General features: G+C 33.0%; 1 protein-coding gene and 1 non-coding gene across 5 annotated transcripts; both read left to right on the top strand.

Annotated features, from left to right (window-relative positions):
* Positions 1-3,950: 3,950 nt before the first annotated feature.
* LOC110809075 (3'-5' exonuclease domain-containing protein / K homology domain-containing protein / KH domain-containing protein) lies at positions 3,951-16,153 on the top strand. 4 transcript variants are annotated; one of them, XM_088207158.1, is made up of 10 exons: positions 3,951-4,108; positions 5,056-5,231; positions 6,678-6,809; positions 6,898-6,948; positions 7,045-7,141; positions 7,785-7,831; positions 12,595-12,811; positions 13,382-13,492; positions 13,659-13,701; positions 15,794-16,153. In XM_088207158.1, the coding sequence occupies exons 1-10, from the start codon at positions 4,054-4,056 to the stop codon at positions 15,804-15,806; spliced, it is 942 nt and encodes a 313-aa protein (XP_088063284.1). In that variant the 5' UTR covers positions 3,951-4,053; the 3' UTR covers positions 15,807-16,153. The 4 variants fall into 4 exon arrangements, with proteins under 4 accessions (XP_088063284.1, XP_088063282.1, XP_088063283.1 ...); XM_088207156.1 differs by having other exon boundaries at positions 13,382-13,496; XM_088207157.1 differs by having other exon boundaries at positions 13,367-13,492.
* LOC148252909 (small nucleolar RNA snoR121) lies at positions 10,596-10,679 on the top strand. The gene has a single exon (XR_015813751.1). It is a non-coding gene; the product is annotated as a small nucleolar RNA snoR121 (small nucleolar RNA).
* Positions 16,154-17,124: the final 971 nt, after the last annotated feature.

Here is a 17,124-nt window from a genome sequence, read left to right as displayed (position 1 = left end):
GTGAATGAGAAGGGTATTTATAGCATGACCGTTTCAACGTGTAAGGGGAACGGCCGAGGGATATGATTATTAGCTGTAACGACCCAGGTGGAGGTTAACAACCCCCACTGATGACGTGGAGTAATATGATTGGCAGAGAACTAAAGGTGGTTGATAGGTGGTTGAGATGGACGGCGGTGATTGAATGTTTGAAGGCGCGTTATTTGGTGGAGGGTGGAGAAGATTAAATGAATGAATATTTTATTTTTATCTGCGTGCTTAGTAGGTTCCGGGAGTAAACTAATGGATGGCGTCAGAGAAATCTGACTTTATTGCTCTCTCGGCTCTGATCAGCTCATATCGACTCATCTCGGCTCATATCGGCTCACTGAAATCGTGTAGTATGTAATGCGCTTGAAGTTAAACGGCTTTGCTTTTTTTGATCCATCATTTATATATATTTATGTATATTGGCAAAAATAATAATTTGTCTTTGTAATTTTAATTTTTGTTTCAATTAATAGTTACATTTTGTATTTTTTAAACTTTTATAATTTAATTCGTCTCTTTAACTTTTACTTAACAATATTAAAATTGAGTTTATCTGTCAAATTTAATGATATATAATATTTTTTCATGTACATTTGTATAAATAGATGTCGTGTCAGATAACATATAATATCTAACGTGATATAAAAAAAAATTTACTGTCGATCAGTTTAAAGTAACTCGTATATTAAAGAAAAAATTGTTAAAAAAAAAGAAGTACAAATAAAGTATTCAACGCTACCGCCTTTATTGGTTATTGTTAAGTTTCGAATATCTCAATTCCAACCAACTTAAGAAAAATATGTGCTTAGTTTAAGAAAAATGTGTGTTTAGAACAGTTGTAGAATTAGTCAATAATATATCATATATCCCTTATTTTCTGTTATATATTTTCTATTATTTTCATTATTTATTACTATCTTATTATGTTTTAGTTGTCTTAGAAGTAGGAAGTAGTAATTAGAAATTTTTGTATTTAAATGTTGCAAATTTAGTAAATGGGGGGGAGGGGGGTCGAAAAATTATTGTTTCAAGTACGGTTTATTCTCACTCGAACGAGAAAATTTTATCAAATTAACTGGCTTTTAACTGGGACCTATCAGTTATCTTTTCATTTTTTTTTTAATCTCACATCTTTGCCAAACCTTATCAGTCTTGATGCAACCTCTAAATTCTTGAAGCAGAGCATTCAAATGACAATAAGACGAGCCTCCTTTCTCCTTGGCTGTTTTCTCCATGTTTAATGTTGTTGCCTTGGCTCTTATTCTTTTTTTCCTCATCTTCACTTTCCACCATGACCTCTCTCCGACTTCTCAACTTTTTGTCTATTTAAGAAATTCCTTCCTCCTCCCCCCAACCTAATCCATTTGTTCACCCTAACATTAATCCCTATCTTCAACACCTCCGTCACAAGCTTCTCATTGTAAAATTACTCTGCAAACAATGCTCGTGTTCATCCTTTTAGTGTCTAATTCCATCCGCAGTGCGTCATGAACCTTCCAACCCTCTGTGCTCTAGTATCAACATGTATGGTCTCCACCATCCGCAGTTCATTTGATTATATAATCACATTCGTAAGATTTTTTTAAAAAAATAAAAGCATTTGAATGCAATAATCTACATACATTAAATTAGTTTTTTTTTTAAAATCTAAGACATGTTGCATTAAGAGATAGACCTTTACAAAATCTTTTTGAATAAGAAGAGTGAGTATAGATCATATAGTTCTTCTGCCCCCATCTCAACTTTGCTTGGCTTATATTATCAAGTTATTGCAACAACTATTCATTAATTGTAGAGAAAAAAGATAAAGAGTTGAAAGTGCAAGAAGGTGCTTTATTAAACCAGACACAAATATTGTCACTATTAAATCTTCTGTAAAAAATCATGACATGAACTCAAGACTAATATGTCTTCACTAGCCTATCTCTCGTAGCCCAATCATCAATATTCCATAAACTATACAAATTTGCACAAACTTTATTCTTCGAAAATGGAAAACTAATCAACTAAATGTTCTTAAATTCTTTAATTGGAGTCCCATCAATAAAAAATTTGAAGTAAAACCCTAAAAAATAAAGTTTTTAAGTCAATCTAGTTCAAAAAAAATTGATCAACATATCAAATCATTAGAAATTGAATTAATGGATTTAACTTGCATACTTATTGAAGATTCGAGAGAATGAAGTATGTGTGAAAATTTACAGTTTAGTTAAATTAAAGATATAACAGTTTTTCTCTGTGTCACTTGTCTTGACTAAACATATTAGCGTGAATAACATATTTTCTATTATTATTAATGTCAGGTCTTAATAGTTTAAAATAAGATAACCGTGAAAGACGAAAATATGTGTTTAGTAAAAACTTATCTTTGTAAAGGATATAAGTATGTTAAATGATAAAAGCGTGCGAGAAGAAAAAACTTACGTGATTTATAGTTTTAGAGCACGATGGAGATGAAGAAGACGAAGAAGACAATGGCTTAGGTGAACAAAGGTAATTTGGGTTAAGGAATCCAAGTAAAAATAAATTTGTTGACATGAGCGATGATGTATTTCTAATATAATGTTCATATCAACATATTTAAAATGAGGTGATATATCACAGTGTCACATTAGTGATTCTCATATGATGTTAATTACAAAAAAAATTTGACTTGTGTTTAAGAAATAGAAGAATAACTTTGAATAAAAAGTAATGTAGGGAGAATTTTGAATATTTTTATATAAAACAGGAGAAATTTTAGTATTTTAGTCTTATATATATCAATAGTCTTTCTTGATTAAAGAAAGAATTTTGATCTATTTTTTAATTATTAAAAGCTCTATAATTAAAATTATCATATATCATGTATGTATTCATTGTCATAATAATTCAAGTACACATCATTACATAGAAAAAAATAAAAATGTTAAGTAAATTAAAGATTATTAATTATAATAATTTATGTTAATCATTATTTTCTACATCTTATAACATGTGTATAGAACTAAATCTAAATTTAACAACTAAACGAAATATATATAAACACCAACACATAAAGTATTCGAAAGAAATTAAGTTCTTTCAACATGCAATTCTCTTCCATGAGTTTATGAATTCTCTACTTCATAAATTTTTTCGTAGTCTGATAAATCATCGAGGCTCTATAAAAATATGTTATTTTAGTTTAGTTTATTTACATATTAGTATTATAAACAAGAGTTATAAGACGTGTTAAATTTTTGATATATATATCATCATCATAGAAAATAGTTTTAATTTTATTGGATGTACGTTAAAAGACATCATAGGAAACAATTATGCATAAAATATTTTAATTTAATTATTATTTTTTAAACAATGAAATACAACAATTATATTTAAGATACTATATTCAAACTATGTATTATACACAAAATTAATATAAATATTATTTTATATCAACAAAAATTACATAAAAATTAAAATATATATAATAAAATGTAAAAAAAATTATTATATCTCAATTTTGGTGAAAGATTTGCAGGAGGAATAAAGTCTGAAGAGAAAATCTGTAATAAAAAAATTACATAGTGGATAATTGAGATATAAAAACATTTATACTAAAGTTTTATATTTATAATATTTAAATAAATAATTTATATATATTATCATATTAAATAAATATTTTAATATATTTTAAAATTATTTTTTAAATTAAAAATTTAAATAAATAATAGTAATATTATAATATTAAATATTAAATAATTATTAAAATTGAAAAATTTGTTTTTGTTGACGTATTGTTTTACTTTTATTATAATTTTGACAAATAGAAAAATTTTATTTTAATATAGAGTCTCAAGTTTTATAATTTTGATTAAAAAAAATTAGAAATTAAAAAAAAAAAAAAAAAAAAAGGAGAAAACCAATAAAACATTGGGCAGTCAATTGTTTCCGGGCACCCAATAAATTCTCTAGATTCACAGATTAAAACAAAGCTAGATCCTTCCCTCTCCATTTGAGAGAGAGAGAATAACTGAACTGCTTGGATGGTCCGCTCGGATGGCGTCTGCTTCCTCTCCTCGTCATACTCGCCTTCCTCTCTCTTTAGAACCAGGTGATTAATCATTTCTGATTTTTATTTAAAAACACGATACATGATCATGTTGATTTTCGTCCATCCTTTCTTCTTATTTTTAATTTGTGGATTTCTGCTTAATCGAGCTTTTCTATTTCATTTATTGAGACCTTCTGTGATTGATAAGAATAAAAAAAACTCTACTATTTGCTTATTGCGGTTTAAATTTATTCGCTTGGTTATAGGTTTCGTTTTGTTTTATTTTTGTTTGTTTAACATCGTATGGCTCCTAGACAATCCGAATTGCGAGGAATATATTTTACTTTCATTCATTCTAACAATCTGGATACGAGGAGAGTTTTCGGTATTAATATGTCAACCGAAACGACGTGAAATTATGCTCGAACAATTTTGTTTTGTTTAGATGAATTAATGTCGCTAAATTGGGTTAACTCTGAGTTTTTGCTGTAGTTCCGATGTCAGAGTGTATACTTGGTTGTTTTGAATTAGTTACATTTACTTATATTACATTATGTCTCTGTTTCGGATTGTTCTTTTATATCTACGGAAAAATATGTTGTAATTTGGTTTTCGATCAAATTACATTGATTTATGCTGTTTTCATTATTAAATCTCTTGCAAATAAGTATGGAGAGTTATTTACAGTGAATCTAACAATAAAAGAGAGTCAAAGTCGAACTAGTCATCCTAGACTATAATTTACACAGTCAAATCAAATTCTCAAAAAGTGTCTTATTGGCCATTTCTGTTTCTAAATCATGTATGTGGAAGTGAATTAGCACCAAGTAACCATGAAGTATAATGCTGTTGGTGACTTTCATCTTGGTTCTGAGCCTTTGTTAAGTTGTTATAATAAAATTGTTAGAACAAGCACCCATATCCATGAAGTAGAACGTCTTTAGTTTCGTTTGTAAGTTGCTTCTTAGGCTTAATGTTTTGTTTTTGTTTTTTTTTTTGTGTTGCAGGAGGAAAATACCTCAACAATGAAGCTAACTTACCTATGCTTCCTATCCACATTGTAACGGATGCTTCTCAACTTCCAGCTGAGTTCCTGGACCCCTCACCTACAGCCCAATTGATAATTGGTTTTGATTGTGAGGGGGTTGACTTGTGTCGCCATGGGACCCTTTGTGTTATGCAGGTACATTGTGCCTCTTTCTTTGAGAGGAAAGAAAGAGATGTGATTAAGAGGCACCAAGGAATGCCACCCATGTACACAAAATATCATAAGATAAACTATCAATAGGATTCTCTAAATCCTCATTATGAAGGATAGGATGCCCTGGCAGAAGGTATTAAGGAAATGGAACTAAGAATCTCTAATTCTATCAAACAGGGAACAAACTCAATCAAAAACCTTCTCTTCCCAAACAACCCAAAAATTAGATATTAGAACACGATTATAAAGCTTCTATATGGATTTACATGCCCCGAAACCTGGAGCTCATCCATCACCAACCTAGGAACAACTTAAGGTAGGTTAAGAAGACTTTATGTGGAATCTCACAACCTTCTAGCCTTTTGAGAACCAAAGAAGAAGATGGTGACTTAGGTTTGTGGCCTTTTGAACGTCAAAAAACTGCAAGGCTTCATGACTGTAGGTTGTGGTCTATGGATTCCCTGATACTTGCAAGTCATTCTGTGCCTCCTTGACCTGTAGCCTTCAGTTCAAAATGTTGCTTTTTGCCAATGTTTTTGGAAGGTTACTTCTTCCTTTTAAGGTCAAGGTGTTTGTTTGGACTGTCTAAGGGCTTCTCTCATCTAATGAGGATTTAAAAGACTGTATTAACACTTCAGTTGAGCTGTAAATTTCTTTTGTACATGGAGGAGATCCCTGTGCTGCCTTGTTTATAACAACAATGTCATATTTCCTTTTGAAAAAGTTATTTGTTTGGATTATGGTTCTTAATAGGCTTAATACTTATGATTTGCTTCATCTTGAGGCTCAATCATGCTTCAAATCTTGCGGAATTAGTGATATGTTTTTGGGATGCTTAGTCCCATAGTCATCTTGATTTTTCTTAGAACATTGTAATGTTGGTTTGGAGGCTCTAGGCTTGATTATTTGACACTTTTGTTGTTTGTTGGGCTTCATCTCCTCTAAACCTTGAATGTTTATTATACCACCTATATCAATGGTGTAATGAGGATGATAAATTGTTTCTAGCCATTGTTTGATGGGTTATGGGTGTTGTAGTTGGAGAGACATGCAAGGAGTTTTAAATATTACTTTTCACCTCTCATGATTCTTCAGATAAGATGATTTCTTGCATCTCTTTGGGCTAAGGTGTATGGACTCCATGAGGATGCTTCTATTTTTGTAGGACAGTTAGTCCTCTGCTGCCTCAGCCATTTTGAGTCAGCAAGTTCTGTTCTGAGTTATTTTTGCTGCCTCAGCCTTTTCGCTTTGACTTTCCTTCTTTTTTTATTTTTATTTTTGGAGGAAACTAGTCCTCTGCTGATATCCTTTTTTACTCTCCTTCTCTGATAATATTTCCTTTTCTATTTAAAAAACCATTTTCATATGGCTTACATATTAATCTCATAAGATGTTAACTTTGTTATTAAAGTTTTATTTTTGTCCCAGCTTGCATTTCCAGATGCTATTTATTTAGTTGATGCCATTGAAGGTGGAGAGAAGCTTGTAAAAGCTTGTAAGCCTGCACTCGAGTCTAGTTACATCACAAAAGTTATTCACGATTGCAAGCGGGATAGTGAGGTGCTAATCTTTTGTTTACTTTTGAATCAAGGCATGCGCACCAGGCATCATGATGAAACATTCATCACTTTGTTCTTTTCTTTTGTAGGCATTGTACTTTCAATTTGGCATCAAGTTACACAATGTCATTGACACTCAAGTGAGATACTTTTTATGACTTGCTCAAATCATGTGGATAATTTGTTCTCCAAGTTTGATTTCCATTTTAGGACTTCTGTCTGTTCTCGGTCTGCAGATTGCTTATTCTTTGATAGAGGAACAAGAAGGCCGGGCACGCCTCGCAGATGACTGCATATCATTTGTTGGCCTCCTTGCAGACCCACGTTATTGTGGTATTTTATATGTCGTGGTATCCATTTGAATTTATTTGATTGTGGCTTAGCTATTTGATGAATTCCAACTTGTGTACCATAATTTCTAAAGATAGTTAACCATGTGGAAGGTAAGTTTAGGCTGAAATTCTTGTGCCTTCTTTTGATGAAGTAGACTCTTGTTTTTTATTTGTATTAATTGCCATGACGAAGTGGATGCCCATGAGAACTGGTAATTCTTCCTTGTAGATATTATAATCCATGTGTAACCATAAAGATCCATGCGTCTGTTGGAAGCAAGAATCTATTGATTCCTTTTGTCAAATACTTGAATTTTTCATCTCTTATAAAGACAACTAAAGGGCACAGATTTAAAATGCACAGCTTTTCAAAACATCAAGAGCTTGTAAATGGCCATATATCTCCTTTGCATTCAATTATGAATATTGGAAAGCTATGGTGTGACATTAATATTTTTTCCATACTAAAGGTTCTAGACGTAATACTATATTTAAATTGAAAATGTCTTTCAGTCTCCTGGTTATGTAGCTATTAGAATAAAGGAGTCCAATGGGTTCTGTTTTACAGTAGGTCTTTTCACAAGTGTGTCGATGCTCTAATTTCTTGTGACTTCTTTTTTTTTATACTATTTTTCTTAATATAGGCATTTCTTATCAAGAGAAGGAAGAGGTTCGTGTCCTCCTTCGGCAGGTTAGTTTAAACATATTAATGTGTTGTGAAATTTCATTTTTTTAGGCTCCTAGATCTTTTTGCAGTACTAGGAGCTGTTTATTTTCTCTCTCACACGCACACACAAACAAACAAACACACCTATGCACACAAAAAAACTGTTCTATTGGTGGTAGAAACAGCGTCATTATTAGGAAATTAACATGCTTGATTTCATCTAAGTTTCTGCTAGCTAGGAGCTTCTGGTTTGTGCTCGTTTTATTTCCTGTCTTTAATGTAAATATTCAGTTTCTTTTCTATTGGTTGCTAGATAGAGCTCGAAAATTCCCATAGGGAGCAACTGGTAAAATGGAGGAATAGAAAAAGGAAAAAACTAAATAGGATATCACAATACAAGCTAAGATGTAGTGATGTGCTTGATATACATAGAATTATAATGAACAAATTTGTTTTCGTAAATGTTTAGCAACCAGTAAACAGTACATATAATTACTAAAATGCCTTTCGTAATGTCTCATGTTTAATTTAATTGTTTTCTGAATGAAACATAACTATTACTTATTTGTTGTACAAAAAAAAATTGTAAAAAAAAATTTATCCTTTGTAGAAAAAGATTTCACTAATGAAAAAACTTTTAACGCTGCCCAATATCCCTTCTTTTTCCAAAGATTTTTATGAAAATGCTTTTTTGATATAGAAGTACGTTTTTCTGGAACTGCCATCCAAAAATGAAAAGGTTATTTAATGAAAGAGGTTATTCAATGCTGAAGGTTATTCTTTAGATTATATCTATCTATTTCCTTATCGATTTATTTTTATATTATTCTTTAAATTATATATACTATCTCAAAAAAATGTTGAATATAATAGTCTTTCTTACAAGTATAAGTATTAATAGAAGACAATCAATTAGTTCTACAATGAACTAGTTAATGATTCTGAATAAACAAAATAACTGGTTTTTATTTTCTTAGGCAATGCCTTTGTCCATCCTTTAATTATGGTCATATATGTCTAGAAAATGATATTGAAAGCGTGACATGAATTTCAAAATGACTTTTTATTCTTTTCAAACCCATCTCATATTTTCACCGGTACTTCCAAATTTAATTTTTATTTTCAACAACCGCACGTATTTTTTGAGTTCAAGTTTATATAAATTAGAAAATAAAAAATTAAGTAATTCTTTGTTACCATGTATAGGGCCTTATGTTTTTAGATATGCATGTCTTAGCTATTTTCTTTTTGACTAGGTTGCTTGTGTCCTTTGGTTTTTTTAAGAGACATATATAATCTCTTTTTACTAGAATATACAGACTAAAATTTACTTATTTAAAAACATGTATAGCTGTTGAAAATGAAAACATTATTTAGAAGAGGCTTCCAAGCTATTCCTCGAAGGGATTGATTGGGCATCCATTGGGGCTGGCTGGTTGGAAGAACCATTTGAGGAGGAGGAAATGAGGGGCAGAATATGGGACCTAGGCAAGGATAAAGCATCAAGGCCAGACGGGTTCACTAAGGAGTTCTTTAAGAGGTGCTGGGATATTGTTAAAATGGATTTACTCAAAGTGTTTGAGGAGTTCTACCTGAAGGCAACAATATCTAAAAGCATGAACTCAACCTTTTATTACCCTAATTCTCAAGAAGGACAAATCTAAAAGCGTCTTAGAAAGTCACTTAATCAGTTTAATGACATGTGTTTACAAAATTATCATTAAGGTTCTATTGTTAAGGCTTGGACAGGTCTTGGATGACACAATTTTACTAAACCAGAGTGTCTTTGTGGGAGGTAGAAAAATCTTAAATGTTTCTTTAGTAGCTAACAAAGTGGTCGAATATACTGGGAAAACCAAAAGAAATTGGTTGCAAAGCTAGACTTTGAGAAAGCATATAACAGGGTAAATTGGAGGATTCATGGATGGAGTCATGGAGCATAAGGGTTTGGGATGAGATGGAGAAGGTGGATGATCGGATGTTTGAAGTTCATTTCTTTTTGGTGATTGTGAATGGAGAACCCTAGGAATGGTTTAAGGCTTCAAGAGGATTGAGGCAGGACGATCCACTCTCTCCATTTTTTTTATCCTAGTTGTGATGTGTTAAGCGGGATCCTGACTAGAGCGAGATATATATATAGGACATGGGGGCTAGAGGTTGGAAGGAACAGAGTTGAAGTCCCTTTCTTTGTAGATGACACCATTTTTGTTTTTGCAAGATAATGATAGGTCCATCAGGAATGCCCTCATGCTTATTCAAGTGTTGGGTAAATCTCGAGTTTAAGGATTAATCTGGCAAAGAGTGGCCTTGTTGGGATTAATATGGGGGGAATGAACATTGAGCATTTAGCAAAATTCAATTTTTTTAAAAAATAAAAAGTATGAATATATTAATAAAACACCAAGGAGGTGCAGCTAATATACAAAAGTATTTACATATTCATTAAGCAATCAATCATATACTCAAAATCTTCCACCGTATACAAATCACGCCTAATAATAAAGAACAAAAAAGATGGAACCATCTATTTCTATTATTAGTAATGTCACTTTCCATCGTATTAAAAACTCTCCTATTTCTTTCTTTCCAAATAATCCAAAAAACAGTCAAAGAGATTAATATAGTTAACTTTTTATTCTTTTTACCAATCCCAACCCAAGCCCACAGTTCCTCCTTGGTCGTAACCACCATTACCCAGCTCACTCCCAAAAGGTTAAATATCATAGACCATTGTAGAGTAGTATCCTGCTATTGTACACAACTCGGGTTTGATTCCTGGCGGGTGCACAGCTATGAAGATAAGCTAAAGTGACAGATGAGTCCGTCACAGCTGTCTGATAATTCTTGACTGACAGCAAGGGCTGTCTGAGCTCTTCCATTTGCAAATTCAATAAGATGTAATAAACTTGCATGACCATTACATCTTTAGGAACCCCGTTGGAAGGTAATCTAAGGAGTAGGGTTTTTTTGGATGTGGTGGAGGATAAAGTGGCTAATTGTCTATTCTTTCTAAGGACTAGGGTAACCTTAATCTAGATTTGTCTCTCTAGCATACCACTATACTTCTTATTACTGTTTAGGATTTCAGTTGGAGTAGCAGAGAGAATAGAAGAGTGCATGAGAAGGTTTCTTTGGCAGGGTGGGGGAGGAAAATTAGGATCATCTAGTAAGGTGAGAAGGATGTTGCTAGTCCAAAAGTTCAGAGGTGTTGGGCATTTGAAATCTCATATTAAAAAACTTATTATCAAAGGCAAAATAGCTTTGACGCTATCTATGAGAACCAAACTCTTTGTGGCACAGGATGGTGAAAAGTATTCATGGTAGTGGAGGGGCCAGATGTCTTAGCAAGAAGGTACTTTACTCACAACAGTCCTTGGAAAGCGATCTCTCAAGCCTTGAAAAGTATCTGTGGAAGGGGCTGGCTGGGGTTTCTTAGTAGGAAGGTAATTTACCTGCTACAGTCCTTGGAAAGCCATCACTCAAGTCTATTCGTTGTTCATACCTCTAGCCTAAATTCAAGTAAGAGATGGCACTAGAGTGATTTTCTAGGGGATACCTGATGGGGGATCAACTTTTGGCCACCCGACTTTCCAAATTATTTTACCTATTAGTTAGACATAACACCCCTGTTTCTTCTTTTGCTTCTAATGCAGAGGGAAGAGTGGCTTGAAACTTCTGTTTTACCTGTAATCTATTGATAGAGAGACTTCTGATGCGCATTTTTGAGTCGTTTGGAGATAATCTGTATTTCTCCTCAGCCTGATTCCAATTTGGTCCCATGAGCTCTCAGGGTTATACACAAGCAAGTCCTTTTCTGACCACCTCATAGAATTCCCAACAAGAAGCCCCATACCTATTGCCAAGATATTTTGGAAAGTTTCAGTTCCCTGAAAGGTAAATGTGTTTACATGAATAACAATTCATTGAAGGATCAATGTGAATGAGATATGGCATATCTGTCAGTCTAATTGAGCTTTATCTCCAGGCACCTATGTCATGTGTTTCACAAGTGGGGACACAGATTCACACTTATTCCTCTACTGTGAAACATCCTGGAAAGCTCTGGACCAAGTTGATTCACATGTTTGGGTTTAGTGGAAAGCTTTTATTGTTCATGCGTTCACAGGGTAAGGGTGAGGAAGGGGGAGGGCAATCTTTGCTGGTCTATGAGTTACTTCGCATGAGAGGAACTGCATGATCTTTGAAAGACCACTATGCCCCCTCTGAGTAAGTTTTGGGATAGAACTACCTTTCTAGACATGTTATGGGCCAAGGCATATGGAAATTACTCTGATATACTCATCTCAAAACTCCATCAAAATTGTGGTGCTAGCATTTCCATCTCGTAGGATGGGATCAATTTTGTACTTTCCTGATGTTGTGATATTTTGCTATGCCTCATCTTTTGATTTTGTTATTCCTTTCTCTCTCATATTAACAAAGAAATTGTGTATTCTTTCAATATGTATCATATCTTCACTGACATTTGCAAATTTAGTCTTTATTTTCAACAACTATACATATTCTTTTTGTGTATGGAGTAATATAGATTTAGAAAATAAAAACTTAAAATAGTTCTTTGCAACTAAGCAGGACCCTATGGTTTTATATATATGTCTATTCTTTGCTCTTTTCTTTTAAGTAGGTTGCTTTATGTCCTTTGATTCTTCTGAGCAACACAGACAATCCCTTTTTTACCAGGATTTACAGGCTGAAATATATAGATTGCCCAGCTTTTTCCTTCAATCTGCTCCCTTCAGAAACAACATTTTGTCTATTATTTTCAGGACCCTAAGTTTTGGACATATAGACCATTCTCCGAGCTCATGGTCCGTGCAGCTACTGATGATGTCCGGTTTCTTCTCTACATATATCACAAGATGATGGAAAAGCTGAATGAACGATCCCTATGGTACCTTGCAGTTCGTGGTGCACTTTACTGTCGATGTTTCTGCATCTGTGATAATGATTATGTTGATTGGCCACCTCTCCCTCCCATTTCAGGTTATATTTTGAAGTACCATAGGCCGTATCCATTATAATTGTTCCATTGTAATGTTTGTCTGGGGAATGATTTTTTGGTCAGTTTATAGATTTTTTTTTTTCCATTTTTTAAAAGGTGGGTTTCTTGATTGTATTGTTCATTATGCATGTAGATGTTACTCTCAGAAATGCCATCTATTAAGTTGCTTTGTATTAGCTTATCAAAAGTGGTTATGAAATGTGTGCCCTGACATGCATGATATATGATGTAAGCCTAAATATATCCAGTGATGCTTTGAGCATTTCTAGTTAAAGAGCGAATGTGCATTTAGAGTTTTATGGAAGTGGTTGATAAGTGCCTGTAGGGTAGAAATACCAAGGGAGAGAAATCTGTCAAATTTGGCATTACTCCCTGAACAGCTGAGGCGTTCCTATATCTATCCTTTTGATGTTAATTTTTTGGGTGCTATAGTGAACTTTGATGGATTCATCACCAATATATGAAAATACATAAGGAATGTATCTTGCCAGAAGTTTTGCAGTAGAACTCAAAAGTTTTAGTTGAATACTTTGTAGATAACCTAATTGCAGAAGGAAATCTTCTTGAAGAAGAAAACCTCTCAGTTCTTGATGTTCCCCCTGGAAAGATGGGCTGTGTAATTGGACGAAGAGGAGCTTCCATCTTGTCAATAAAGGAATCTTGCAAGTATTTCTCTCTCTCTCTCTCTCTCTCTCTCTCTCTCTCTCTCACACACACAGTCTCACTCACACACCAATGAAGGCACATGCATGCATGTGCACTACTTTTGTTTCCTTGGTTGGAAAATTTTCAATTTTGTTTTTCCCATGGAATTAAATTCTTGTGCAGTGCGCAAATCTTCATCGGCGGCACCAAAGGTCCACCTGACAAGGTTAGTCTGTCATATCTGCAATAATTCAATGGTAGTGCTTGGCTATTGATATATATTTTCTTAACCTGTTATTGAGAAAATGCGGTTAGCATTTGATTGGTACAATATTAGGGGGCTGATAAAACTTGGATAATTTGACAAGCACTAACACTTGTAATTCTTAAATGTTACTATTTTTCTTAAGGAGTAGAAGGGTTTTGTGAATTTTCTTTTGAGAAAAATAGAATAGCATAAAAGGCACCATGACAATGCTAGGCTATGTAAAACAGAATGACAAAAGAGGCTCGACTAAAACTTTGAAGGGTATTCTTACTTTTTGTCATTGTATTAATAACAGGTGTCATGTCAATTTTCTTATCATTAATTCTTTCATTCTTTTACAAATCTAAACAATATATACACTGAAAATGATTCTTTTTCCTTTGTAATTTTGTTGTTTTAGTCATCAGAACAGAAGAAACACATTTCGTTTCTTTAAAATTAATCGCTTTCTTTTTTCATTCCTTTCTATTCTTTATTCAAATATAGTGTTAGCATTGCTGGTTAATCTATGTTGTTTAGATGTTAGTTTGTAATCTGGTTAATCTATCATATTGAATTGCTGCTAGAAGTATTTTATTTTAGCTGGAGTTTTATAGTTATTATATTTAATTAGGATTTTCTTTATCTAAACTTCTATTTTAGATATTTTTCCTATTGATTTATTCTAGTAAAGTTAGAATTTATAGACACCATATAATTACATGAGTTATTTAACATTACTTCTAAGACTATTATGAATAGTAGACAAAAAGATTGTTATCAAGGAAGCTACTGGTATTCTCTCATTAGTTGAATGCCTGACAACCCTATTCTGCTTTTCTGTCTCATTTTTCTTGTCTGTTTAAACTTTATTGGTCTGTGCTATATCGTAATCAATTGAGCAAAAATCTAGATGATGTTGGACAAAATAGGGTCAAGTACATCAATCTTAGGTGAGATAACGCTCTCCTGTAAAGTTGGTGGCTCGAGTTAGAGTATTATCCCTTGCTCCATTCTGAAAAAAAATGTAGAATAAATTTAGGAATTCCTAGATATTGCACCTAAGGATTAGGAAAAAATAATAAATTAACTAGGAGTCACATCTAAACTTGCTTAAACTATGTTTATATTGAAGGAAGTTAAGATAAAAGAAATGAGATCATGGAATATTCACCATCCCTTTCACTTGCTTGGATAGTAAAAGAAGGAACAATGAATATCCTCCTTTTCAAGCCCAAATTAACCCTTGCACACAGAGATGACATTGGAATAGGATGAAGTACATCTAACCTGAAGATGAGGTTCTTTATTCGGGTTGGAGAATCAAGAAGTCATCATTTAAACATAGCTGACAAGACACTTCAACTGCCTTGTTCCCCTTTCCAACAACCAACCTCGAGAAAATATGTTTCTCCCTGCCTCTTTTGGTAACTTCCTCCTTGGCAATAAGTACGTGAATGCACTCAACAAAGCTTGTCGGACGGAGTTCAATAATCGGAAATCTTTGGGATAAGAACAATGAAGGCAAATCTCCACTGCAGGAAAGCCATGTCAAAACCTTTAGGGCCTAGTGCTTTATTGAGAGTATTGTTGGATTGTAACAATAAATGTTAGTAGGAGAATAAATTTTAGAGTTAGTATATATGAAGGGTATTTGAAGTTTTCAAAATGATATAATAAATAGGCTGAAAAAAGTCAACTAACAATAAACCAGCTGTTTGTTAATTGAATTTGGTAACTGTAAGAGTTTTTTGTAACAGCAGTGAAGTTTGATTGTATAAAACCTTTTTTCTGAAAGGTTGTATCAAACTTGAGAACTGGGTAAGTTTAATTTAAGCCATAGATTTATAGTGCTTTTTAATTTAACTTAATTTAATTATTTAATATAGAAGTTAACATTTATAAGGATTGAAACAATAAATAAAATCCTAAAGCTAATTATAAGTCGTTTATTTGTTCTATCAAAATAATTGTAGGTTAGCTAGAAAACAACTTCTTATCTATTTAGAAGGTCCAGATCAAATCCTGTAAATCGCTAAAGACACTTAATTATGTTTTGGTTTTGATGCAGGTGTTCATCATAGGACCTGTGAAACAGGTGCGGAAAGCCGAGGCTATGTTGAGGGGAAGAATGATGCAAATTTACTAAAGAGGTTACTTGATTTTACAGAGTCTATGTTGAGGGGAAGAATGATGAAATGTACTAAAGTGGTTATTTCTTTACAGTGATAGTTACAGGCCTCAAAAGATTTTGACTTGGTTGTCTGCGCACATTCCTCGGCCTAACATACTGTATATCTGTATAGTAATGATAATTTACAAACGGAGCTAATGCCGGTACCTAAGGGGTGGTAGGCTCAAGACCAAGTCTAATGCTTCTGGTCTGAACTGCAAAAGTTTTAATCAAAACAGTACTGGAATTGGCGTCTTTCTTCTAAGTTGTATTACCTGTTGCTGTTGGTTTGCGTCTATATGCCATGTTCTTGCCTATGGGCAAAGGTTGTGATTATTATTAATTTTTAGGGCTGAATTATAGTTTTTCTCAAACATTGAAAATGTTTCAACTCAGTTCAATACTTTTTGTTATAAAAAAAAAAACTTGAATATTCAAATTTGAATTATTTTTTGTTTAACTTTTTTTCTATATTTTCAAAAAAAATGATATAAAATTCTTTATTTCTATTAACTCATGTAACATGTAATGTTAGACGTATATTTGACTTAAATTTGCTAATATGTTGTCCATACCGACACCTACATTAAGATGTAATCACATCAGTGTTTTCTTATATCTCTCTTTTACCTCCTTGGTCGTCTTTTTCTTGAAAGTAAACATTCTTCATTAATTAAATGATCATTGAGGAAAAGAGATGAATTTTTATGTTAGGAACTCCTTCCCAATGAACTGCATAATCTTCATATATCAAATACATAATCTTACAACTTGGATTAAATAGAAGATTAAAAAGAAAAAGCCAAAATTGATTACATTTTCTTGCATCTGAAGTATTCCTTAGTCCTTACCAAATATATAACCTTAAAGCAGAAGCACAAAACTTCTCTGAGTCACCAACTATAACAAAATCCTACTTCTTATTACATTTTCAACAGACGGATCTGCTCTACTCTCCTCACTTGAGTCCTAACCCAAACCTTCAAAAGCAATCTATATGATATAGAATGTCTCTCATGTCTCGAAGACGAACTAGAAGACTTGGTGTATCCCTGGGAGCAAACGATGTCGGCCTCTATGAACTTCTTCATGTCTCTGTGCTCTTGCTCTCTCCATGCCCTTTGCCTACAACCGACAACTCATCGAATATTCTTCTCGAGCGAGATTGTAGCAGCTGCACATCACTTCTGTATGTTGTTACTATTCTTCTTGGCTAGTTTCCCATTTTT

Source organism: Carica papaya, chromosome 7 (genome assembly GCF_054855325.1).
Source record: "Carica papaya isolate Zhongbai chromosome 7, ASM5485532v1, whole genome shotgun sequence".
NCBI lineage: Eukaryota > Viridiplantae > Streptophyta > Magnoliopsida > Brassicales > Caricaceae > Carica > Carica papaya.
This window is presented reverse-complemented; position numbering and strand designations above follow the sequence as displayed.